The 26,118-nt window shown below is 44.7% G+C and overlaps 1 protein-coding gene and 1 gene segment (V, D, J or C); both read left to right on the plus strand.

Moving 5' to 3' along the window:
- LOC138672974 (immunoglobulin gamma-1 heavy chain-like) overlaps positions 1–26,118 on the plus strand; it is a 606,081-nt gene that overhangs the window by 442,662 nt on the left and 137,301 nt on the right.
- LOC138672958 (uncharacterized) overlaps positions 1–26,118 on the plus strand; it is a 147,725-nt gene that overhangs the window by 43,093 nt on the left and 78,514 nt on the right. Inside the window, exon 3 of the mRNA XM_069761426.1 lies at positions 18,432–18,722. Within this exon, the coding sequence (XP_069617527.1) occupies positions 18,432–18,722 (291 nt within the window). The remainder of the gene's footprint in view (positions 1–18,431; positions 18,723–26,118) is intronic.

The raw sequence follows: 26,118 nt of genomic DNA on the forward strand, positions 1-26,118 counted from the left end.
ATATTTTTTGAAATTATTTTTCGTGTTGTGTGGTGATCCTACAACTATATGCATGTACCTGTTTTCTTCTTTATGGTGTCTGAGATAGGACGCCATGTCGCGTTTGAAGAGCCTCTGATGTGCCTAAACAGTGGAAACCCCCCACATGTGACATCATTTTGAAAAGGAGACCCTCCAATGAATTTATGTAGATGTGTGGTGAGCACTTTGAACCCAAAAGTGCTTCAGTTCATAATGTAGAGCCGTAAAAATAAAAATCATATTTTTTCTCCCAAAAAAGATTTTTTACCCCCAGTTTTTTATTTTCCCAAGGGTAACAGGAGAAATTAGATTACAAATGTTGTTGTGCATTTTGTCCTAAGTATGCTGATACTCCATATGTGGTGGTAAACCACTATTTGGGCGCATGGCAGAGCTCGGAAGGGAAGGAGCACCGTTTGACTTTTTCAACGCAAATTGGCTGTAATTGAAATCAGACTCTATGTCGCGTTTGGAGAGCCCCTGATGTGCCTAAACAGTGGAAACCCCCAACAAGTGACCCCATTTTGGACAGTAGAGCACCTAAGGAACTTATCTAGATGTGTGGTGTGCACTTTGAACCCCCAATTGTGTCACTAAAGTTTATAATGCAGAGCCATGAAAATTAAAAAATCATTTTTTTCCACGAAAATGATCTTTTAGCCCCCAATTTTGTATTTACCCAAGGGTATTTGGAGAAATTGGACCCCAAAAGTTGTTGTGCAATTTGTCCTGAGTATGCTGATACCCCATATGTGGGAGAAAACTACTGTTTGGGTGCATGGCAGAGCTCGGAAGGGAAGAAGTGGCATTTTGGAATGCAGACTTTGATTGAATGGTCTGCGGGCGTCACGTTGCGATTTCAGAGCCCCTGATGTACCTAGACAAAAGAAACCCCTGACAAGTGACCCCATATTGGAAACTAGACCCCCCAAGGAACTTATCTAGATGTGTTGTGAGAACTTTGAACTTCCAAGTGTTTCACTAAAGTTTATAACGCAGACCCGTGAAAATAAAAAATCTTTTTTTTTTCACAAAAATTATTTTTAGCCCCCAGTTTTGTATTTTCCCAAGGGTAACAGGAGAAATTGGACCACAAAAGTTGTTGTCCAATTCATCCTGAGTACACCGATACCCCATATGTGGGAGAAAATTACTGTTTGGGCACACGTCGGGGCTCGGAAGGGAAGAAGTGGCGTTTTAGAATTAAGACTTTGATGGAATGGTCTGCTGGCGTCACGTTGCGTTTGCAGAGCCCATGATGTACCTAAACAGTAGAACTCCCCCACAATTGACCCCATATTGGAAACTAGACCCCCCAAGGAACTTATCTAGATGTATTGTGAGAACTTTGAACCCCCAAGTGTTTCACTAAAGTTTATAATGCAGAGCCGTGAAAATAAAAAATCATTTTTTTCCACAAAAATTATTTTTTAGCCCCCAAATTTTTATTTTCCCAAGGGTAACAGGAGAAATTGGACTGTAAAAGTTGTTGTCCAATTTGACCTGAGTACGCTGATACCCCATATCCATATGGTGGGTAAACCACTGTTTGGGCGCACAGCAGAGCTTGGAAGGGAAGGAGCACTGTATTACTTTTTCAACGCAGAATTGGATAGAATTGAGATCGGACGTCATGTTGCGTTTGCAGAGCCCATGATGGGCCTAAACAGTGGAAACCCCCAATTCTAACTCCAAACCTAACCCCAACACACCCCTAACCCTAATCCCAACCCTAACCCCAACACACCCCTAACCCTAATCCCAACCCTAACCACAACCCTAACCCGAACACACCTCTAACCCTAATCCCAACCCACCCCTATCCCCAACCCACCCCTAACCCTAATCCCAACCCTAACCATAACCCTAACCAAATCCCTAACCCTGACACACCCATAACCCAACCGTAAATGTAATCCAAACCCTAACCCCAACTTTAGCCCCAACCCTACCTTTAGCCCCAACCCTAACTTTAGCCCCAACCCTAACCCTAACTTTAGACCCAATTCTAACCCTAACCCTAATGGGAAAAAGGAAATAAATATTTTTTTTATTATTTTTCCCTAACTAAGGCGGTGATAAAGGGGCTTTTATTTACTATTTATATCAGGTTTTTATAGCGGGTTTTTATGTTTGGCAGCTGTCACACACTAAAAGACGCTTTTTATTGCAAAAAATATTTTTTGCATCACCACATTTTGAGAGCTATAATTTTTAGCCCACAGAGTCATGTGAAGTCTTGTTTTTTGCAGGATGACTTGACATTTTTATTGGTACCATTTTCGGGCACATGACATTTTTTGATTGCTTATTATTGCGATTTTTGTTATGCAGAATGAACAAAAAACAGCAATTTGTGAATTTCTTTTGGGGGGGGGCGTTTATACTAGGGTTGAGTGACTTTTACTTTTTTTAGGGTCAAGTCAGGTTTCGCGAAACTTGACTATATCAAAAGTCGAGTCGAGTGAAATCGGCCGATTATCTCGAAAATTCGGGGAGCGACCGAAACACGAAACCCAATGCAAGTCAATGGGGAAACATAGTCGGCAGTGAAAACACCTACAGTGCCCATTTTAATGGCAACAACATCCATTCTTGTTACTGAAGCTTGTCAATCTTAATTTACCTTATAATAATAGTTAGGCATTGGAAATTGGGGGTCATTTGGCTAAAGTTGTGAGGGGTAGGGCTGGTTCAAGTATTTAGTGGGCCCAGGAAATGTGGACCACGTCACGGCAGTGGAGCAGGGAGAGGTAAGTATTTCAACTTTGAAAGTGCTGTGATCCTGAGCAAGCAGGGGGGCCCACTCGTTCGCATTGGCACTGGCACAGGGCCCCTCAAAGTACGGCGGTGTGTTTGCAAGGCGGGGGCGCCTTCCACCGGCAGCAACACTTTTGCGTACTATGAGGGGCCCTGTGCCAGTGACGTCGCCAACGAGTAATCCCCCCCACCTGATGAAGGAACTTGCACTTTCATCTGCACCTTCCTCTTTGTCCCCGTGTAAGGTGGTATGGTATGCGGGAAGGGGAACCTGACTTTCAGCAGGGTCACATTCTGGCTGTGTAGCGTGCAAGGGTAATGTAGCGGTCTGGGTCAATGTACCAGCAGACTCATCTAGCACTGGCTGGGCAATGGGCAAGATGAGGAGGAAACACAGATATAGGCCCAAATAATAAAGTGGGCTAAATGCATTTCAAAATTGGTAACAGGACTAACCAGGCGGCATTGCTTTGTTCAGTGGAGGACAACTGTAATGAGAGGCTGACACAGTGAGTAGGCCCAAATCAGTAAGTAGGCTAAATGCAGTTCAAAATTGGTAACAGTAGTAAACAGGCGGCACTGCTTTGTTCAGTGGATAACAGCAAGGAGCGGCAGACAGTAGGGCCAACAAAACTAGTAGGTCAAATGCAGTGTTATATTAAAAACAATTTAACGAGAGCCTGAAGATTGAAGCTGAGGAAAGGCATCCTGGAGAACACCTTGGAGCGGCAGACACCATTAGTAGGCCCCAACCAAACTAGTTGGCCAAATGCAGTGTTAGATTAAAAACTATTTAACGAGAGCCTGAAGACTGAAGCTCAGGAAAGGCAACCTGGAGAACACCTTAGAGCGGCAGACACCGTTAGTAGAACCCGACCAAACTTGTAGCTCCAATGCAGTGTTAGGTTAAAAACTATTTAACGAGAGCCTGAAGATTGAAGCTCAGGAAAGGCAACCTGGAGAACACCTTGGAGCGGCAGACACCGTTTGTAGAACCCAACCAAACTTGTAGCCCCAATGCAGTTGTTAGATTAAAAACTATTTAACGAGAGCCTGAAGATTGAAGCTCAGGAGTGACAACCTGGAGAACACCTTGGAGCGGCAGACACCGTTAGTAGAACCCAACCAAACTTGTAGGCCCAATGCAGTTGTTAGATTAAAAACTATTTAACGAGAGCCTGGAGATAGAAGCTCAGGAAAGGCAACCTGGAGAACACCTTGGAGCGGCAGACACCGTTTGTAGAACCCAACCAAACTTGTAGCCCCAATGCAGTTGTCAAATTCCGATTGGTTGAAAACCTGACAATTGCAGCTCAGCTCTTTTAAGAGGAGGACAGCTGTATTAAGTGGCACAGACAGACACTGTTAGTAGGCCTTACACCACAAAGTTGGCTCAATACAGTTTAAAAAAGGTTACTGGGGTATACGGGCAGCATTGGTGTGGTCAGCGGAGGACAATTGGAAGGAGGGACCGCAGACAGACTAACAAGGCCTAAAATAAAAAAAGTTGGCTCTATGCAGGTTTAAATAGGTTCCAGGGGTACACGGGCAGCATTGGTGTTGCCAGCGGAGGACAATTGGAAGGAGGGACCGCAGACAGACTTACTAGTCCTAAAATAAAAAAAGTTGGCTCTATGCAGGTTTAAATAGGTTCCAGGGGTACACAGGCAGCATTGGTGTGGTCAGCGGAGGAGTATTGCAAGGAGGGACCGCAGATAGACTAACTAGGCCTAAAATAAAAAAAGTTGGCTCTATGCAGGTTTGAATAGGTACCAGGGGTACACAGGCAACATTGGTGTGGTCAGCGGAGGAGTATTGGAAGGAGGCACCGCAGACAGACTAACTAGGCCTAAAATAAAGTTGGCTCTATGCAGGTTTAAATAGGTTCCAGGGGTACACAGGCAGCATTGGTGTGGTCAGTGGAGGAGTGTTGCAAGGAGGGACCGCAGACAGACTAACTAGGCCTAAAATAAAAAAACGTTGGCTCTATGCAGGTTTAAATAGGTTCCAGGGGTACACAGGCAGCATTGGTGTAGTCAGCGGAGGAGTATTGGAAGGAGGGACTGCAGACAGACTAACTAGGCCTAAAATAAAAAAAGTTGGCTCTATGCAGGTTTAAATAGGTTCCAGGGGTACACAGGCAGCATTGGTGTGGTCAGTGGAGGAGTGTTGCAAGGAGGGACCGCAGACAGACTAACTAGACCTAAAATAAAAAAAGTTGGCTCTATGCAGGTTTAAATAGGTTCCAGGGGTACACAGGCAGCATTGGTGTAGTCAGCGGAGGAGTATTGGAAGGAGGGACTGCCGACAGACTAACTAGGCCTAAAACAAAAAAAGTTGGCTCTATGCAGGTTTAAATAGGTACCAGGGGTACACAGGCAGCATTGGTGTGGTCAGCGGAGGAGTATTGCAAGGAGGGACCACAGACAGACTAAATAGGCCTAAAATAACAAAAAGTTGGCTCTATGCAGGTTTAAATAGGTTCCAGGGGTACACAGGCAGCATTGGTGTAGCCAGCGGAGGAGTATTGGAAGGAGGGACCGCAGACAGACTAACTAGGCCTAAAATAAAAAAAGTTGGCTCTATGCAGGTTTGAATAGGTACCAGGGGTACACAGGCAACATTGGTGTGGTCAGCGGAGGAGTATTGGAAGGAGGCACCGCAGACAGACTAACTAGGCCTAAAATAAAGTTGGCTCTATGCAGGTTTAAATAGGTTCCAGGGGTACACAGGCAGCATTGGTGTGGTCAGTGGAGGAGTGTTGCAAGGAGGGACCGCAGACAGACTAACTAGGCCTAAAATAAAAAAACGTTGGCTCTATGCAGGTTTAAATAGGTTCCAGGGGTACACAGGCAGCATTGGTGTAGTCAGCGGAGGAGTATTGGAAGGAGGGACTGCAGACAGACTAACTAGGCCTAAAATAAAAAAAGTTGGCTCTATGCAGGTTTAAATAGGTTCCAGGGGTACACAGGCAGCATTGGTGTGGTCAGTGGAGGAGTGTTGCAAGGAGGGACCGCAGACAGACTAACTAGACCTAAAATAAAAAAAGTTGGCTCTATGCAGGTTTAAATAGGTTCCAGGGGTACACAGGCAGCATTGGTGTAGTCAGCGGAGGAGTATTGGAAGGAGGGACTGCCGACAGACTAACTAGGCCTAAAACAAAAAAAGTTGGCTCTATGCAGGTTTAAATAGGTACCAGGGGTACACAGGCAGCATTGGTGTGGTCAGCGGAGGAGTATTGCAAGGAGGGACCACAGACAGACTAAATAGGCCTAAAATAACAAAAAGTTGGCTCTATGCAGGTTTAAATAGGTTCCAGGGGTACACAGGCAGCATTGGTGTAGCCAGCGGAGGAGTATTGGAAGGAGGGACCGCAGACAGACTAACTAGGCCTAAAATAAAAAAAGTTGGCTCTATGCAGGTTTAAATAGGTTCCAGGGGTACACAGGCAGCATGGGTGTGGTCAGCGGAGGACAATTAGAAGGAATGTCTGACACAGTTAGTACTCCAAAATAATAAATAGATGTTAATGTCTCGCAAAAAAACAAACTAAAAAAAAAAAAAGGTGGCATACTTAGGTACAGTGGTGGGCTCCTCTGCTGACTTTCAGACATTGGTATTTGGCGCAAAGTATTTTCAGGTGTAAATGTAGAACAGGGCCCCTATATATATTTTAACTAGCATCATACATGTCAACAAATTGGTATTGTCAGTGCCATTGAAGGATTTAATTTTGCAAGTGGTAGAGCACTGTTGGAGCTGGGGGGACACTCTCTCGTGGCTGGCGGTACTTACCCAAGGCCCCTCATGTTACAACGGTGTGTCTGACTTTGTGTGCGCACCACCACCGCCAGAGACACTTCATTGTACTATGAGGGAGCCAGTGCCAGTGCCATCACCCAAAAGTGGGCACACCCACCTCTTCAGACAAATGGCACTCTCACGGGTGCTTGCGCCAAGTGGTGACCACGGCCCCGTGGGGGGAGTCAGCCCATTTAGGGAGGTGTAAACATGTCGTATGCTGGACATACAGCAGCTGCAAATTGAGAAATTGGAACAGTCAGTAAGACAAGTCCAAAAGCAAGACCTTTTTACAGGAAAGCTAGGTGTCAGCCGGGAAAGGTGGTGCAAAATAATTAGAAATCCATGAGTGGTTCATTTTAATGAAGGTTAGATCATCAACATTTTAGGTAGCCAGACGAGTCCTTTTTTCGGTCAGTATTGAACCAGCAGCACTGAATGCTCTTTCTGATAGCACACTAGCTGCTGGGTAAGCAAGCTCCTGCAATGCATATTCGGCCAATTCAGGCCAGGTGTGTATTTTGGATGCCCAGTAATCAAATTGGAATGAGGGGTGAGGAAGAACATCGATAAGGGAGGAAAAATAGTTAGTAACCATACTGGACAAATGTTGTCTCCTGTCACTTTGAATTGATGCTGCAGTACCTGTCCTGTCTGCGGTCATTGCGAAATCACTCCACAACGTGGTCAGAAAACCCCTCTGTCCAACGCCACTTCTGATTTGTGCACCTCTAACACCTCTGCCCTGTTGCCCCCTGCAGCTCGTGTGAGAACCATCACCGGCGCTGTGTGCTGGGAATGCCTGAATCAAACGGTCTACAAGAGTTGCTTGTTTGGTTGCCAATATTTGTTCAAGGTTCTCATGTGGCATGATATTTTGCAATTTCCCTTTATAGCGTGGATCCAGGAGGCAGGCCAACCAATAATCGTCATCAGTCATCATTTTTATAATGCGGGGGTCCCTTTTTAGGATATGCAAGGCATAATCCGCCATGTGGGCCAATGTTCCAGTTCACTGCTTGTGCTGGGTTGAGGAGCACTTTCGGGCAAATCAACGTCACTTGTCTCCCTCAAAAACCCTGACCCTGGCCTTGCAACGCCACCAGTTTCTATTGCCCCTGAGAAGCTTCCTCATCCAAAAAATATTCATCCCCTTCATCCTCCTCGTCCTCCTCCTCTTCGCTCGCCACCTCGTCCAGTAGACTTCCCTGACCAGACAATGGCTGACTGTCATCAAGGCTTACCTCGTCCTCGGCTGCAGATGCCTGCTCCTTTATGTGCGTCAAACTTTGCATCAGCAGATGCATTAGGGGGATGCTCATGCTTATTATGGCGTTGTCTGCACTAACCAGCCATGTGCATTCCTCAAAACACTGAAGGACTTGACACAGGTCTTGTAGCTTCGACCACTGCACACCTGACAACTCCATGTCTGCCATCCAACTGCCTGCCCATGTATGTGTATCCTCCCACAAATACATAACAGCACGCCTCTGTTCGCACAGCCTCTGAAGCATGTGCAGTGTGGAGTTCCACCTTGTTGCAACGTCGATGATTAGGCGATGCTGGGGAAGCTTCAAAGATCGCTGATGGTTCTGCATACGGCTGGAGTGTACGGGCGAACGGCGGATGTGTGAGCAAAGTCTTCGCACCTTCAGGAGCAGGTCTGGTAACCCAGGATAACTTTTCAGGAAGCACTGCACCACCAGGTTTAATGTTGTGAAATGGCTATGGCAGCCATAAAATTTCTGTTATCACTCACTACCTTGCCTGCCTCAAGATGTACACTGCCCAGCCATGACTGAGTTTCTTGCTGCAAGAACTCGGACAGAACTTCCGCAGTGTGTCTGTTGTCACCCAAACACTTCATTGCCAACACAGCCTGCTGACGCTTGCCACTAGCTGTTCCATAATGAGACACCTCGTGTGCAACAGTGGCAGCTGCGGATGGAGTGGTCGTGCGACTGCAGTCTGTGGACGAGCTCTCGCTTCTGCTGGAGGACGAGGAAGAGGGGGGGCGAACGCCTACAGCCAACTGTTTCCTAGACCATGGGCTAGGCAGAACTGTCCCAATATGGCTGTCCCCTGTGGACCCTGCATCCACCACATTAACCCAGTGTGCCGTGATGGACACGTAACGCCCCTGGCCATGCCTACTGGTCCATGCATCTGTTTTCAGGTGCACCTTTCTACTCACAGATTGCCTGAGTGCATGGACAATGCGGTCTTTTACATGCTGGTGGAGGGCTGGGATGGCTTTTCTCGAAAAGAAGTGTCGACTGGGTAGCTCATAGCGTGGTACAGCATAGTCCATCAGGGCTTTGAAAGCTTCGCTTTCAACTAACCGGTAGGGCATCATCTCTAACGAGATTAGTCTAGCAATGTGGGCGTTCAAACCCTGTGTACGCGGATGAGAGGATGAATACTTCCTTTTCCTAATGAGAGTCTCTTTTAGGGTGAGCTTGACTGGAGAGCTGCATATGGGGGAACTAGCGGGGGTGCCGGTGGACATGGCAGACTGAGAGAGGGTTGGCGATGGTATTCTTGCTGTTGGCCTACATACGAAACCTCCACATTTGCTGCAGGTGGTGTGGTAAACGGTGGGCTTACAGTGAGGGAAGGAATGTAGCGTTGCAGACTAGCTTCATTGTGAGAGGGTGCAACAACTTTAAGGGACGTTTGGTAGTTAGTCCAGGCTTGCAAGTGCATGGTGGTTAAATGTCTATGCATGCAACTTGTATTTAGATTATTCACATTCTGACCTCTGCTGAAGATCCTTGAGCATTTCTTACAGAAGACTTTGCACTGATCATTTGGATCTTGTTTAAAAAATTGCCAGACTGCTCTCTTCCTACTATCGGATACCTTTTCAGGCATTGCACACTGAGCTATTTTAACCGGATGGCCAAGCTGTCCTACAACTGTTTTTGGTTTTGACACACGTTTTTGGCCAGATACGGGCCTGCCAGAAGGAAGCTGTTGCGATGTTGATGCCTGCTGCGGCTCCTCCTCCTCCGCTTGAGAGCTACTGCCGGCTGCACCCTGTTCCCCCAATGGCTGCCAATTGGGGTCAACAACTGGGTCATCTATGACCTCCTCTTCTATGTACTGTGCACCTTCCTCTGTGTCACCGTGTAAGCCGGTGCTATAGCGTTCGTGACGGCGCTCCATAGTCTCATCAGGGTCAGATTCTGGATCAGTACACTGCGAGGGCAATGTTGTGATCTGAGTCAAAGGAACAGCATAATAATCTAGCTGTGGCTGTGCATCTGTGCACTCCATGTCCGATTCATCTTGTAATGGGCATGGCCTGTTAACAATTTCCCTTTCTAACCCAGGCACGGTATGTGTAAAGAGCTCCATGGAGTAACCCGTTGTGTCGCCTGACGCATCCTTCTCTGTTGTTCTGGGTGAAGAACCCAAGGAAGCGACTTGTTCCTGACTGGGAGCATCCACTGACGACGCGCTGCTTTTAAATTTTGCACTTTCCGAAGAGGAGGCGAAAGAGCTAGAGGCAGAGTCAGCAAGGAAAGCCAAAACTTGTTCCTGCTGCTCCGGCTTTAAAAGCGGTTTTCCTACTCCCAGAAAAGGGAGCATTCGAGGCCTTGTGTAGCCAGACGATGACGCTGGCTCAACAACTCGAGACTTAGGTGCTATATTGCTTTTCCCACGACCACCTGATGCTCCACCACCACTACCATCATTACCAGCTGGCAATGACCAACCACGGCCATGACCTCTTCCACCAGACTTCCTCATTCTTGGAAAAATGTAACCAAACTAACAAACGTTATATGGTACTGTAAAACCAGTTAGAAGGTGTACGTAAACTTGTTGTGAGTTTAAATCTCCCTTTATAGGTGTGTGAGACAGCAGGAAAAAATCAGGCCCACTGTATTACACTACAGTTTGAGTGGCAGAAAGTGGATGACAGATGCCACAAACAGGACTGACACAGATGCACTCAGTGGCAATACAAATCTCCCTTTTTTAGGTGTGGGAGACAGCAGGAACAAATCAGGCCCACTGTATTACACCACAGTGTGAGTGGCAGAAAGTGGATGACAGATGCCACAAACAGGACTGACACAGATGCACTCAGTGGCAATACAAATCTCCCTTTTTTATGTGGGGGAGACAGCAGGAAAAAATCAGGCCCACTGTATTACACCACGGTGTGAGTGCTAGAAAGTGGATGACAGATGCCACAAACAGGACTGACGCAGATGCACTCAGTGGCAAAATAAATCTCCCTTTTTTATGTGGGGGAGACAGCAGGAAAAAATCAGGCCCACTGTTTTACACCACAGTTTGAGTGGCAGAAAGTGGATGACAGATATATCAAAAAATACAAGGGCTGTAGTAGAATTTCAATCTCCCTACAATGATCAAAGGACAAGTATGGCAGCAATAAAAAGGACTGCTGCACAAAAGAGTTTGGACAAAGAAACAAGAGAACTGGGCAGAAAAGAAGGAGCAACAGGATTTTTGCTTTGAAAAAAGCAGTTGGTTTGCACAGCGGCGTACAAACAGCAATGCAGCTATCAGGGAGCCTTAGAATGCAGCCTAATAAGCTACAAAGCTGATGCACCCAAAAAAAACCTCCACTGTCCCTGCAAAGAAAAGGTGGTGTTGGACAGTGGAAATCGCTACAGCACAAGCGATTTGGGGGTTAATATTCCCTTCCTAACAATATCCCTGCACGCCCCTTTATAGCCCCTGTGACGAAGCAGAAAGCAAGCCAATCACTGTAATGCCCTTCTCTAAGATGATGGGGACTGAGACCTATATCATCACGCTGCCCACACTCTGCGTCCACCTTCATTGGCTGAGAAATGGCGCTGAATGCGTCATATGAAACGCGACTTTGACGCAAAGATCGCGTACCGCATGGCCAATCCCACACTGGGATCGGGTCGGGTTTCATGAAACCCGACTTTGCCGAAAGCCTAGTTTATACCATTATGCGTTTGGTAAAATTGATAAAGCAGTTTTATTCATCAGGTCAGTACAATTACAGCGATACCCCATTTATATAATTTTTTATGTTTTGGCGCTTTTATACGTTAAAAACAATTTTATAGAAAAAATAATTATTTTTGTATCGCTTTATTCTGAGGCCATAACTTTTTTATTTTTTCACTGATGATGCTGAATGGCAGCTTGTTTTTGCAGGACAAGATGATGTTTTCAGCAGTATCATGTTTATTTATATCCGTCTTTTTGATCGTGTGTTATTCCACTTTTTGTTCGGCAGTATGATGATAAAGCATTGCTTTTTGCCTTGTTTTTCTTTATGGTGTTCACTGAAGGGGTTATCTAGTGGGACAGTTTTGTAGGTCGGGTCGTTACGGACGCGGCGATACCAAATATGTGTACTTTTATTTTTTTATATATATATATATATACATAAAGAAATGTATTTATTGGAACAATATTTTTTTTTTTACACATGTTATTTTTTTTTTTACTTTTTAACTTTGTCCCAGGGTGGGACATCACTGTACAGTGTCTGATGGCTGATCTGACACTTTGCAAAGCACTTTGTCACATATCCCCCCCTCTGCCCAAAGCCGGGGGTTTTGGCACCTTCAATGGCTAAGCAGAGGACTCTGGACAGGGCATCCGCATTCCCATGCAACTTTCCGTCCTGTGCTTCACATGAAAATTAAAATCCTGGAGTGCTAAAATCCATCTAATCACCCCGGCATTCTTCCCCTTCCTTTCCCTCATCCATCTCAGGGGTGCAAGATCTGACACTAGCCTGAACTTACAGCCTAGCAGGTAGAACCTCAGGGTGACGGCTCTGCAGGTGAAGATAAGATGGAAATTCTCCCACCCACTCTGTGAATGCCCACCTAAAAACCAACCGATTATGCAACTTAGCTTAAACCTCACAGCACGTAGTGTGCTGGAGGAAAAATACTCTGGGTTTATATCACAGACGTCTTTAAGCGTACTGACACATACCTCCTCTCCAGTACTTTATCAGTGACTTTGTCACACAAGATATGAAAACAGATATTTCATGAAAACTTAAAGTTTGTCCACTACTCTATCATTGAAGACTTTTCCTCAGGATCTGCCAGCCTTGCCGATCAGTCATTCCTGGCAGCGGTGGCCACCAGCCAGAGCTGCTCAATTGCAGATTGCTCCATCTTCTGATAGTAGCCACACCTGGGTACTGCACATTCACCTCCTATTGATTTAAATAGGAGTCTGATGTGTACCCAGATGTGTCTACCATCAGAAGATGGAACAGCTCTGCAATTGAGCAGTTTCGGCCAGCTGCCGCCACTGAGAATGACATATCGGCGGGGTTTGTGGGGTGTTGTGGAGATAAAGGTATAATGAGGAAGGTTTCTGTCAGACAAATTCATCAGATTAAGAGAGCAGCAAACAGGTATTTTAACCCCTTTCTGCCATTAGACGTACTATTCCGTCCATGTGGGGTGGGCTTTACTTCCCAAGGATGGAATAGTACGTTATAGCCGATCGGCCGCGCTCACGGGGGGAGCGCGGCCGATCGCGGCCGGGTGTCAGCTGCTTATCGCAGCTGACATCCGGCACTATGTGCCAGGAGTGGTCACGGACCGCCCCCGACACATTAACCCCCAGCACACCGCGATCAAACATGATCGCGATGTGCCGGCGGTGCAGGGAAGCATCGCGCAGGGAGGGGGCTCCCTGCGGGCTTCCCTGAGACCCCCGCAGCAACGCGATGTGATCGCGTTGCTCCGGGGGTCTCCTACCTCCCTCCCTGCATCAAGTCCCGGATCCAATATGGCCGCGGATCCGGGTCCTGCAGGGAGGGAGGTGGCTTACCAAGTGCCTGCTCAGAGCAGGCACTTGGTAATGCTGCAGCGCTCTGAGACAGATCAGTGATCTGTCAGAGTGCTGTGCAAACTGGCAGATCACCGATCTGTATTGTCCCCCCCTGGGACAAAGTAAAAAAGTAAAAAAAAAATTTTTTACAAGTGTGTAAAAAGAAAAAAAAAAAAAAATCCTAAATAATGAAAAAAAAAAAAAAAATATTATTCCCATAAATACATTTCTTTATCTAAATAAAAAAACAATAAAAGTACACATATTTAGTATCGCCCCGTCCGTAACGACCCGACCTATAAAACTGGCCCACTAGTTAACCCCTTCAGTAAACACCGTAAGAAAAAAAAAAACGAGGCAAAAAACAACGCTTTATTATCATACCGCCGAACAAAAAGTGGAATAACACGCGATTAAAAAGACAGATATAAATAACCAGGGTACCGCTGAAAGCGTCATCTTGTCCCGCAAAAAATGAGCTGCCATACAGCAACATCAACAAAAAAATAAAAAAGTTATAGTCCTCAGAATAAAGCGATGCAAAAATAATTATTTTTTCTATAAAATAGTTTTTATCGTATAAAAGCGCCAAAACATAAAAAAATGATATAAATGAGGTGTCGCTGTAATCGTACTGACCCGAAGAATAAAACGGCTTTATCAATTTTACCAAACGCGGAACGGTATAAACGCCTCCCCCAAAAGAAATTCATGAATAGCTGGTTTTTGGTAATTCTGCCTCACAAAAATCAGAATAAAAGGCGATCAAAAAATGTCACGTGCCCGAAAGTGTTACCAATAAAAACGTCAACTCGTCCCGCAAAAAACAAGACCTCACATGACTCTGTGGACTCAAATATGGAAAAATTATAGCTCTCAAAATGTGGTAACGCAAAAAATATTTTTTGCAATAGAAAGCGTCTTTTTCAGTGAGTGACGGCTGCCAATCATAAAAATCCGCTAAAAAATCTGCTATAAAAGTAAATCAAACCCCCCTTCATTACCCCCTTAGTTAGGGAAAAGTAAAAAAAATTTAAAAAATGTATTTATTTCCATTTTCCCATTAGGGTTAGGGCTAGGGCTAGGGTTAGGGCTAGCGTTAGGGTTAGGGCTAGGGTTAGGGCTAGGGTTAGGGCTAGGGTTAGGGCTGAGGTTAGGGCTAGGGTTAGGGCTAGGGTTATGGTTAGGGCTAGGGTTAGGGTTAGGGCTAGGGTTAGGGCTAGGGTTAGGGCTAGGGTTAGGGTTAGGGCTAGGGCTAGGGTTATGGTTAGGGCTAGGGTTAAGGCTACAGTTAGGGTTAAGGCTACAGCTAGGGTTAAGGCTACAGTTAGGGTTAAGGCTACAGTTAGGGTTGGGGCTAAAGTTAGGGTTAGGGTTTGGATTACATTTGCGGTTGGGAATAGGGTTGGGATTAGGGTTAGGTGTGTCAGGGTTAGAGGTGTGGTTAGGGTTACAGTTGGAATTAGAGTTAGGGGTGTGTTTGGATTAGAGTTTCAGTTATAATTGGGAGGTTTCCACTGTTTAGACACATCAGGGGCTCTCCAAACGCAACATGGCGTCCGATCTCAATTCCAGCCAATTCTGCGTTGAAAAAGTAAAACAGTGCTCCTTCCCTTCCGAGCTCTCCCGTGTGCCCAAACAGGAGTTTACCCCAATATATGGGGTATCAGCGTACTCAGGACAAATAGGACAACTTTTAGGGTCCAAGTTCTCCTGTTACCCTTGGGAAAATACAAAACTGGGGGCTAAAAGATAAGTTTTGTGGGAAAATTTTTTTTTTTTAATTTTCACGGCTCTGCGTTATAAACTGTAGTGAAATACGTGTGGGCTCAAAGTTCTCACAACACATCTAGATAAGTTCATGGGGGGGTCTAGTTTCCAATATGGGGTCATTTGTTTGGGGTTTCTACTGTTTAGGTACATCAGGGGCTCTGCAAACGCAATGTGACGCCTGCAGACCATTCCATCTAAGTCTGCATTCCAAATGGCGCTCCTTCCCTTCCGAGCCCTCCCATGCGCCCAAACGGTGGTTCCCTCCACATATGGGGCATCAGCGCACTCAGGACAAATTGGACAACAAATTTTGGGGTCCAATTTCTCCTGTTACCCTCGAGAAAATACAAAACTGGGGGCTAAAAATAATTTTGGGGGGGAATTTTTCTTTATATTTTCACGGCTCTGCGTTAGAAACTGTAGTGAAACACTTGGGGGCTCAAAGTTCTCACAACACATCTAGATAAGTTCCTTGGGGGGTCTAGTTTCCAATATGGGGTCACTTGTGGGGGGTTTCTATTGTTTAGGTACATTAGGGGCTCTGCAAACGCAATGTGACGCCTGCAGACCATTCCATCTAAGTCTGTATTTCAAATGGCGCTCCTTCCCTTCCGAGCCTTCCCATGCGCCCAAACGGTGGTTCCCCCCCACATATGGGGTATCAGCGCACTCAGGACAAAGTGCACAACAAATTTTGGGGTCCAATTTCTCCTGTTCCCCTCGGGAAAATACAAAACTGGGGGCTAAAAAATAATATTTGTGGGAAAAAAAATTTGTTTTATTTTTACGGCTCTGCATTATAAACTTCTGTGAAGCTCTTGGTGGGTCAAAGTGCTCACAACACATCTAGATAAGTTCCTTAGGGGGTCTACTTTCCAAAATGGTGTCACTTGTGGGGGGTTTCAATGTTTAGGCACATCAGTGGCTCTCCAAACGCAACATGGCGTCTCATCTCAATTCCTGTGAATTTTGCATTGAAAAGTCAAACGGCGCTCCTTCCCTTCCGAGCTCTCCCATGCGCCCAAACAGTGGTTTACCCCCACATATGGGGTATCAGCGTACTGAGGACAAATTGTACAACAACTTTTTGGTTCCAATTTCTTCTCTTACCATTGGGAAAATAAAAAATTGGGGGCGAAAAGATCATTTTTTTTTCACAAAAATGATTTTTTATTTTTACGGTTCTGCATTATAAACTTCTGTGAAGTACTTGGTGGGTCAAAGTGCTCACCATACCTCTAGATAAGTTCCTTAGGGGGTCTACTTTCCAAAATGGTGTCACTTGTGGGGGGTTTCAATGTTTAGGTACATCAGTGGCTCTTCAAACGCAACATGGCGTCCCATCTCAATTCCTGTCAATTTTGCATTGAAAGGTCAAACGGCACTCCTTCCCTTCCGAGGTCTCCCATGCGCCCAAACAGTGGTTTACCCCCACATATGGGGTATCAGAGTACTCAGGACAAATTGTGCAACAACTTTTTGGTTCCAAATTCTTCTCTTACCATTGGGAAAATAAAAAATTGGGGGCGAAAAGATCATTTTTTTTTTACAAAAAATATTTTTTATTTTTACAGTTCTGCATTATAAACTTCTGTGAAGCACTTGGTGGGTCAAAGTGCTCACCACACCTCTAGATAAGTTCCTTAGGGGGTCTACTTTCCAAAATGGTGTCACTTGTGGGGGGTTTCAATGTTTAGGCACATCAGTGGCTCTCCAAACGCAACATGGCGTCCCATCTCAATTCCAGTCAATTTTGCATTAAAAAGTCAAATGGCGCTCCTTCGCTTCCAAGCTCTGTCATGCGCCCAAACAGTGGTTTACCTCCACTTATGTGGTATCAGCGTACTCAGGACAAATTGTACAACAAGGTTTGGGGTCCATTTTCTCCTGTAACTCTTGGCAAAATAAAACAAATTGGAGCTGAAGTAAATTTTTTGTGAAAAAAAGTAAAATGTTAATTTTTATTTAAACATTCCAAAAATTCCTGTGAAACACCTGAAGGGTTAATAAACTTCTTGAATGTGGTTTTGAGAACCTTGAGGGGTGCAGTTTTTAGAATGGTGTCACACTTGGGTATTTTCTATCATATAGACCCCTCAAAATTACTTCAAATAAGATGTGGCCACTAAAATAAAATGGTGTTATAAAAATGAGAAATTGCTGGTCAACTTTTAACCCTTATAACTCCCTAACAAAAAAAAATTTTGGTTCCAAAATTGTGCTGATGTAAAGTAGACATGTGGGAAATGTTACTTACTAAGTATTTTGTGTGACATATCTCTGTGATTTAATTGCATAAAAATTCAAAGTTGGAAAATTGCTAAATTTTCAAAATTTTCGCCATATTTCCATTTTTTTCACAAATAATCGCAAGTAATATCAAAGAAATTTTACCACTATCATGAAGTACAATATGTCACGAGAAAACAATGTCAGAATCACCGGGATCCGTTGAAGCGTTCCAGAGTTATAATCTCATAAAGGGACAGTGGTCAGAATTGTAAAAATTGGCCCGGTCCATAACGTGCAAACCACCCTTGGGGGTAAAGGGGTTAAGCAGCCGCTATTGCCTCTGGAATCTCCCAAACATCAAGGTGTAGGATCCTCCAGAGGCTTGCAGTTGTGCATAAACCTATTCGGCCACCACTTAAACAGTGCTTACAAGCACTAATTTTAAAACAGTCTTGTTTATTGATGAGTGCCATGCAACTCTGGTTGGTAATCATGTCATGTCGAACCATAAACTATCCAAAAATGCAACGGATGCATGAATTGTGAAAGTGATATCAAAGAAGGGGCTCTATGTTAACATGTAACTTGGCCTGTTAAGATTTTTTTATTTGACTAAATATGATCTATTAATGCTGCAGATTCAGCAAATGACCATTTTCAGTTCTTTATAACCATTTAAATGTTTGGAAACTCTTGTTTGTAACAGTGCATTTTGAGTTTTTTAGTTTTGAAAAAATACTGTTGTCATTGGGAGATTTGTAAAAAAAAAATTGATTTATATTCTAGCAATTGATGATTTGAACATTATACTTATTCATTTGCATCCACCATTTAGGAAAATAAGAGAAAAATAGCATTTCCATAACAATTTGGAACGTGGTGTAATTAAATGAAGATTGGTTTTCACAGTAACCAGATACATATTACTAGAGTATTTAGAAGTTCTTTAATTAAAAATTAATATATTACATTTTCTTTCTGTGTAATGCTGATTAAATATATTTCTATTTTCCTTACAGACAACTTTGTGAAGCCAGTTGTCAACCTGGAACTACCTTCCAGTGAAGATTTGATGCATGACAATGTCAGAGTCAGTTGTTCAGTTTTGGGTACTAATTTAGACACATACCAAATTTTCATGAATTTTGATGATAAAAATTACAATTACATTAAAGAACACACAAGAAATAGCCTACATGTGGAATACAGCAGCAATGTTTCTCAAGAGGTTTGGAAATCTGTAAAGACAGTGTCTTGTGTGGCACAATCTCCATGCCGTTTGTTCAGCATTAAAGAATCAAAAAAAGTTGGTAAGTGTACTTTTAGTAAATACACATGTAAAAATGTTTCCAATTTGCCTTTTTTCTCATTTTTTGTGTTGTTCTAATACACACAGTAATGTACAGTGGGGAAGAAAAAGTATCTAGTCAGCCACCAATTGTGCATGTTCTCCCACTTCGACAGCTCTTTGGTCTTCACCATAATGGAGTTTGGAGTGTGACTGTTTGAGGTTGTGGACAGGTGTCTTTTATACTGATAGGAAGGTCAAACAGGTGCCATTACTACAGGTAATGAGTGGAGGACAGAAGAGCCTCTTAAAGAAGACGTTACAGGTCTGTGAGAGCCAGAAATCTTGCATGGTTTTAGGTGACCAAATACTTATTTTCCACCATAATTTGCAAAATAAATCTTGCCAAATCAGACAAGGTGATTTTCTGGATTTGTTTTCTCATTTTGGCTCTCATAGTTGTGGTTTACCTATGATGTCAATTACAGGCCTCACTCATCTTTTTAAGTGGGAGAACTTGCACAATTGGTGGCTGACTAAATGCTTTTTTCCCCACTGTAGCTACCGGGGGCAGTGGGGTCTGTCACATGGAGGGGCCCACTCGGAGCCGCAGCCGCCTCAGTCATTAAGCAATAAGCGGCTTTGGCTCTCTGATGTTTCAGAGCCAGGGCTGCAAGCTGCGGCGTCGCCCTGAACCTCGTCACAGCGACGGCCGCTTCAGCCGTTAAGAAATAAGCGGTCGCAGCTTTTTGATAAGTCAGAGACATGGCAGCACGCTGCGGTGCCGCAGCCTGGTCTCCATCTGATCGGAGACTCTGCATGCTGCACAGCAGCCAATAGCAGAGTCTCACTGCAGCGCATGGTGTGGGCTTGAGCGCTGCTAACCTGATAGTCTTCTCTGACAGGCTGGCAGCGCTGCAGTTAGCTCCACCCCAGGTGGGCTCCGATTGGTCCACGCTGGACTCAGGGTCCTAGTATAAGCTGCAGCTTAGGCTGTGCCAGGAGCCCAAGACAGTGCCTGGCCTGGACAAACTGGAACTTATCACGGACAAAATGTTTGTTCTTTTAAATAAATTAACATGATGTTAGTATGTTACTGTGATGTTAGTATGTTACTGTAGGAGTGGGGAGAAGAGAGGGAGCTGAATTAAGGTAGTGGGGGTAGGTGGTGCTGTAGGGGTCTTGTATTCCATTTCTTGGATTATATGCAATGCAATCTTATCTAATAGTTGCTGTCTGGGGAGGGTGGAGGTACGGGGCTTATTATATTTACAGCATAGGTCTTATAATAAGCCCCAGCCTGTTAGTATAACAAGCCCAATACATTAACCAAGGCACAAGCTGCACTTTATTTAAAGGGATTGTCTGATCTAATTCTACAAGTCTGCAGTTACTCCTATGTGACTGCAAAATTGTGAACCTCACATTGCGCACACTGAGGATTCACCATTGCCCATATCAACAAGTATGCGATTTGCATACTCCTGGCCATGTTCTAACTGTACAGATAAATATGACACATCAACATGGTAATCAGAACAATCTTTAGAATTTCATAGATATACTCAATATATAAAAATACATATATATACCATGTAAACTACAAGAAAGGAATTGTAGAGCCTATCATCAGTTACTACATAGACAACGACAAAAAAGATGATCAAAAGGCCAAATATTACTAATAAAATCACAATTTTTATTGAAAAACATTATAAAAACATACAGTATGTGCTACCTATATGTAAAGCTCTATCACATCTCCCGGGCATAGATACATCCACCGCACAAATAGAAAATGGTACCCGACCAAGAGGCTACATATTATAAACAGCCATGCACATAATTACCTTGGTATGGTAGTGGGGGATGTGACTCTAACACCCGTAGCCGGGTGCAAACACCCGTAGCAAAAAGGAGACCGAAACGTGCGTCGGGGCGCACGCGCGGCTACGGGTGTTAGAGTCACATCCCCCACTACCATACCAAGGTAATTATGTGCATGGCTGTTTATAATATGTAGCCTCTTGGTCGGGTACCATTTTCTATTTGTGCGGTGGATGTATCTATGCCCGGGAGATGTGATAGAGCTTTACACATAGGTAGCACATACTTTGGGACTTATGTCCTGCCCATTATAGGTGTATGTGGAGTGTCCTATTATGAGGACGACTATATAGATTATTTATAATAATAGCTGTTTCCTAGGACATAGCAGATAGATTTGGACATTACTCTATTTTCCGTGGTTGTGCGTGTATATGGGTGAATGTGATTTTTGGAGTGGTTCGTCTCTCTCTGTGCACCTTTGCTGTATGTTTTTATAATGTTTTTCAATAAAAATTGTGATTTTATTAGTAATATTTGGCCTTTTGATCATCTTTTTTGTCGTTGTCCATGTTCTAACTGTGCAGCCTCACTCAATAAAAGTGCATTGAGCAAGACCAGAAACAGTCGAGTCAGAGTGTGGCCAGTTGGATGCAAATAGCCTACTTGAGGTCACGTGACATCCCAATTCCCACACTGGAGACTCCTGACAGTGTGCTATGCACGAAATGTGAGGATTCACAAGTCTGCAATCACATGGAGTCACTGCAGACTTGTAGCATAGAGCTAGACAATCCCTTTAATAATTTCATAATAAGCAGATTATTATTTGTATAAAATTATTAAAGGGGTTGTGGGAGTTTGGAATAAAAATCTACAGTCACTATATATGACTGCAGACTATCATGATAGGGTGTGGTGCACCTGCTGTCATGATTTCCCAATATCATCAGTGTGGTTATGGGATCACGTGTTTGCTATGTGCAAGCATAGACTAGATACTTTTGGCTTCTCTCAATAGAAGAGAATAGAGAGAAGCCAAAAGAGTCTAGTCAGCACATACAAATAGCATACATGCGGTCACATGTCCGTCTTATCACATAAGTGATGCTAGGGACTCATGGGCCATTTTTACTGTACATAGGGGGACTCAGGAGACATTAATAAATGTGAAGTGGGCACTTCTAGAGCACTTGCTCAGGGCAGTTATATTTTAAAGGGGTAGTTTTACCATCCAGATGGCCCAAAGGGGGATTTTACTTTGTAAGGACCACAGTGGTGGGCATTACTATGTGGTGAACAGTGGTGGCAATATTATATGGGGTACTAAGAGGATCAGTAATAGGGGCACATATGGCAGCACCAGTTCAGTATTGGGGTATCAGCAGGATGAGGAAGTTGTGCAGGTGGGAATAGATGGTGACAGGGCTGGAAATGTGATAAGTCAAATGTGTCTTTGTTGTTTTCTCTGCAGCCGCGTCTTAGCAATGCGTGCCTGGTTTAAAAGACTGGAAAAGTGAACGACTCCATTAGAAAGAGCATCACCTGTAAGTCTCTATAACTGCACTGTAATCGCCAATCAGTAGCGTAGCTACTGGGGGTCAGAGGGGGCCGTCGCCCCGGACCCTGTCACATGAAGGGGCCCACCGGGAGCCAGGGCCACTTCTGTGACGAGGCAGAATACAGCATAGGAGCAGAGCAGTATAATGTCTGCTCCCATCTGATGGAGACTCTGCAAGCTGGCTATTAGCACAGTGGCCGGCTGCAGTCTCCCTCCTGCAGTGAATGGTGCTGCCCCTCTGACCTGATCATGAAGCTTTTCCCCGGCTGCAGTTTTTCTTCACCCTGTGCACGCTGGGATTGGCTGAGGCACGCTGGGTCCTAGTGCCCACCTTGCGTTTCACTTAGACACTTCCTGGTCCTGCCTGCCTGCAAACTTTATCAGTAAGTGGGGATGGAACTTATTAGGTTTATTAAATTCAGGTATGTCACTGTGAGACCGTTGGGGTATTGTGGGGGCTGAAAGTGAGTGAGGGGGGACAGGGTACGGGGGGTGAATATGAGACCATGGGGGCATTGTAGGGGAGGGGAGACAGGGCACTGGAAGGTGAATGTGAGACCATTTGGGGGTTGTGGGGGCTGAAGGTTGGTGAGGTGGGACAGGGCACTGAGGGGGTGGATGTGAGATGATGGGGGCATTGGGGCTGAAGTGGGGGAGGGGGGACAGGTCACTGGGGGCTGAATATTATAATGTTTTGTTATGACATTATATGTGCTCTATCACGTAATATTTGCTGTCTGGGGAGGCTGGAGATGGGGGGGCCTTTGATACGTACCACCTGGGTCTTTTATGAGTATTAGTATATGAAGCCCCCATATAGTAACCAACAGCTGCATCACATTTACAGCACCACTCCAGCATTATTTTTTATTTCATTGCTGGAGCGGTGCTAAAAATCCGCGTCCCCTGCCCTCTGTCTGATACTCATCTTCTGGCGTTTTCATCTGTTTTTGTCTCCGCTCGGCTCCGTCTCCTGCAGTTTGTCACCTGTCCGCGGCTCCAGTGTTTTATGGAGCAGCGCAGAGGTCACTAATCAAAGTCGTTCTGGCCTCTTTCTCACTCTCAGGCTATGTGCACACGTTGCGGATTGGCCGCTGCGGATTCGCAGCAGTTTTCCATCTGGTGTACAGTACCATGTAAACCTATGGAAAACCAAATCCGCAGTGCACATGGTGCAGAAAATGCCGCGCAGAAATGCTGCGTTGTATTTTCCGCAGCATGACAATTCCTTTTGCGGATTTCGCAGCGTTTTACACCTGCTCCTGTATAGGAATCCGCAGGTGGTAAAATGCAGGTGAAATCCGCACAGAAAACACAGGAAATCCGCGGTAAATCCACACACGAATCCACAACTAGTGCACATAGCCTCATAGTCTTACATTGAACGCTTGTGACATAGCTTCTAACTTCTGGCCAGTCAGAAGCTGCGCTCACAAGTTTGAGCAGCGGCACTGCAGCAGTGCCACAAAATAGTGAATACGCCGGAGGATGAGTAAATGACCGGGACATCCAAATCATGACAGGGAGCTGTGAGTCCATCACACTGTGTATAAGGAAGCTGCGGGCTCATCATACTGTGTATAAGGAAGCTGTGAGTCCATCACACTGTGTATAAGGGAGCTGTGAGTCCATCATACTGTGTATAAGGGAGCTGCGGGTCCATCATACTGTGTATACGGGAGTTGCCGGCCCATCATACTGTGTATAAGGGAGCTGCGGGCCAATCATTCTGTGTATAACGGAGCTGCGGGCCAATCATACTATGTATACGGGAGCTGCGGGCCAATCATACTGTGTAAACGGGAGCTGCGAGCCCATCATACTGTGTATAAGGGAGCTCCGGGCCAATCATACTATGTATACGGGAGCTGTGGGCCAATCATACTATGTATACGGGAGCTGCGGGCCCATCATACTGTGTATAAGGGAGCTGCGGGCCAATCATTCTGTGTATAAGGTAGCTGCAGGCCAATCATACTATGTATACGGGAGCTGCGGGCCCATCATACTGTGTATAAGGGAGCTGCGGGTCAATCATTCTGTGTATAAGGGAGCTGCGGGCCAATCATACTGTGTATAAGGGAGCTGCAGGCCAATCATACTGTGTATACGGGAGCAGCGAGCCCATCATACTGTGTATAAGGGAGCTGCGGGCCAATCATTCTGTGTATAAGTGAGCTGCGGGCCCATCATACTGTGTATAAGGGAGCTGCGGGCCCATCATACTGTGTATAAGGGAGCTGCGGGCCAATCATTCTGTGTATAAGGGAGCTGCAGGCCAATCATACTATGTATACGGGAGCTGCAGGCCAAACATACTGTGTATGCGGGAGCTGCGAGCCCATCATACTGTGTATAAGGGAGCTGCGCGCCCAATAGCCAGTACATAGCAGGCAGCCTTTCTGGTAACTAATTACCCTAGGTGCAGTACCTAATCTGACCTGACAGTAAGGGGGGCACCAGAGAGCTGCAAGTTTTAAGTGGAACTGTAAGCGGGATATAAATAAATCCCTTCAGTTCGTGGTATATTGAATAAGCTCCTGCTGTAAACTAAGAGGTCAATAGCCTTGTGTGTGTTTTTTCATCACATTGTGGAATGGAGGGATAACTAAGATAAGCCCCCCTGCACATGTGATAGCCGTCTGATGGCCTAAAGTCACCCCGACCCGTGACGTAGGGGTGACGGTCATGGTGTGAATCGTGACAAGTATTTTGTGTGACATGTCTCTGTGATTTAACCCCTTCATGACCCAGCCTATTTTGACCTTAAAGACCTTGCCGTTTTTTGCAATTCTGACCAGTGTCCCTTTATGAGGTAATAACTCAGGAACGCTTCAACGGATCCTAGCGGTTCTGAGATTGTTTTTTCGTGACATATTGGGCTTCATGTTAGTGGTAAATTTAGGTCAATAAATTCTGCGTTTATTTGTGATAAAAACGGAAATTTGGCGAAAATTTTGAAAATTTTGCAATTTTCACATTTTGAATTTTTATTCTGTTAAACCAGAGAGATATGTGACACAATATAGTTAATAAATAACATTTCCCACATGTTTACTTTTCATCAGCACAATTTTGGAAACAAAATTTTTTTTTGTTAGGAAGTTATAAGGGTTAAAATTTGACCAGCGATTTGTCATTTTTACAACGAAATTTACAAAACCATTTTTTTTAGGGACCACCTCACATTTGAAGTCAGTTTGAGGGGTCTATATGGCTGAAAACACCCAAAAGTGACACCATTCCAAAAACTGCACCACTCAAGGTACTCAAAACCACATTCAAGAAGTTTATTAACCCTTCAGGTGCTTCACAGCAGCAGAAGCAACATGGAAGGAAAAAATGAACATTTAACTTTTTAGTCACAAAAATTATCTTTTAGCAACAATTTTTTTATTTTTCCAATGGTAAAAGGAGAAACTGAACCACGAAAGTTGTTGTGCAATTTGTCCTGAGTACGCTGATACCTCATATGTGGGAGTAAACCACTGTTTGGGCGCACGGCAGGGCTTGGAAGGGAAGGAGCGCCATTTGACTTTTTGAATCAAAAATTGGCTCCACTCTTTAGCGGACACCATGTCACGTTTGGAGAGCCCCCGTGTGCCTAAAAATTGGAGCTCCCCCACAAGTGACCCCATTTTGGAAACTAGACGCCCCAAGGAACTTATCTAGATGCATAGTGAGCACTTTGAACTCCCAGGTGCTTCACAAATTGATCCGTAAAAATGAAAAAGTACTTTTTTTTCACAAAAAAATTCTTTTAGCCTCAATTTTTTCATTTTCACATGGGCAGTAGGATAAAATGGATCCTAAAATGTGTTGGGCAATTTCTCCTGAGTACGCCGATACCTCATATGTGGGGGTAAACCACTGTTTGGGCACATGGTAAGGCTCGGAAGGGAAGGAGCGCCATTTGACTTTTTGAATGAAAAATTATTTCCATCGTTAGCGGACACCATGTCGCGTTTGGAGAGCTCCTGTGTGCCTAAACATTGGCGCTCCCCCACAAGTGACCCCATTTTGGAAACTA

Source organism: Ranitomeya imitator, chromosome 1 (assembly GCF_032444005.1).
Source record: "Ranitomeya imitator isolate aRanImi1 chromosome 1, aRanImi1.pri, whole genome shotgun sequence".
NCBI lineage: Eukaryota > Metazoa > Chordata > Amphibia > Anura > Dendrobatidae > Ranitomeya > Ranitomeya imitator.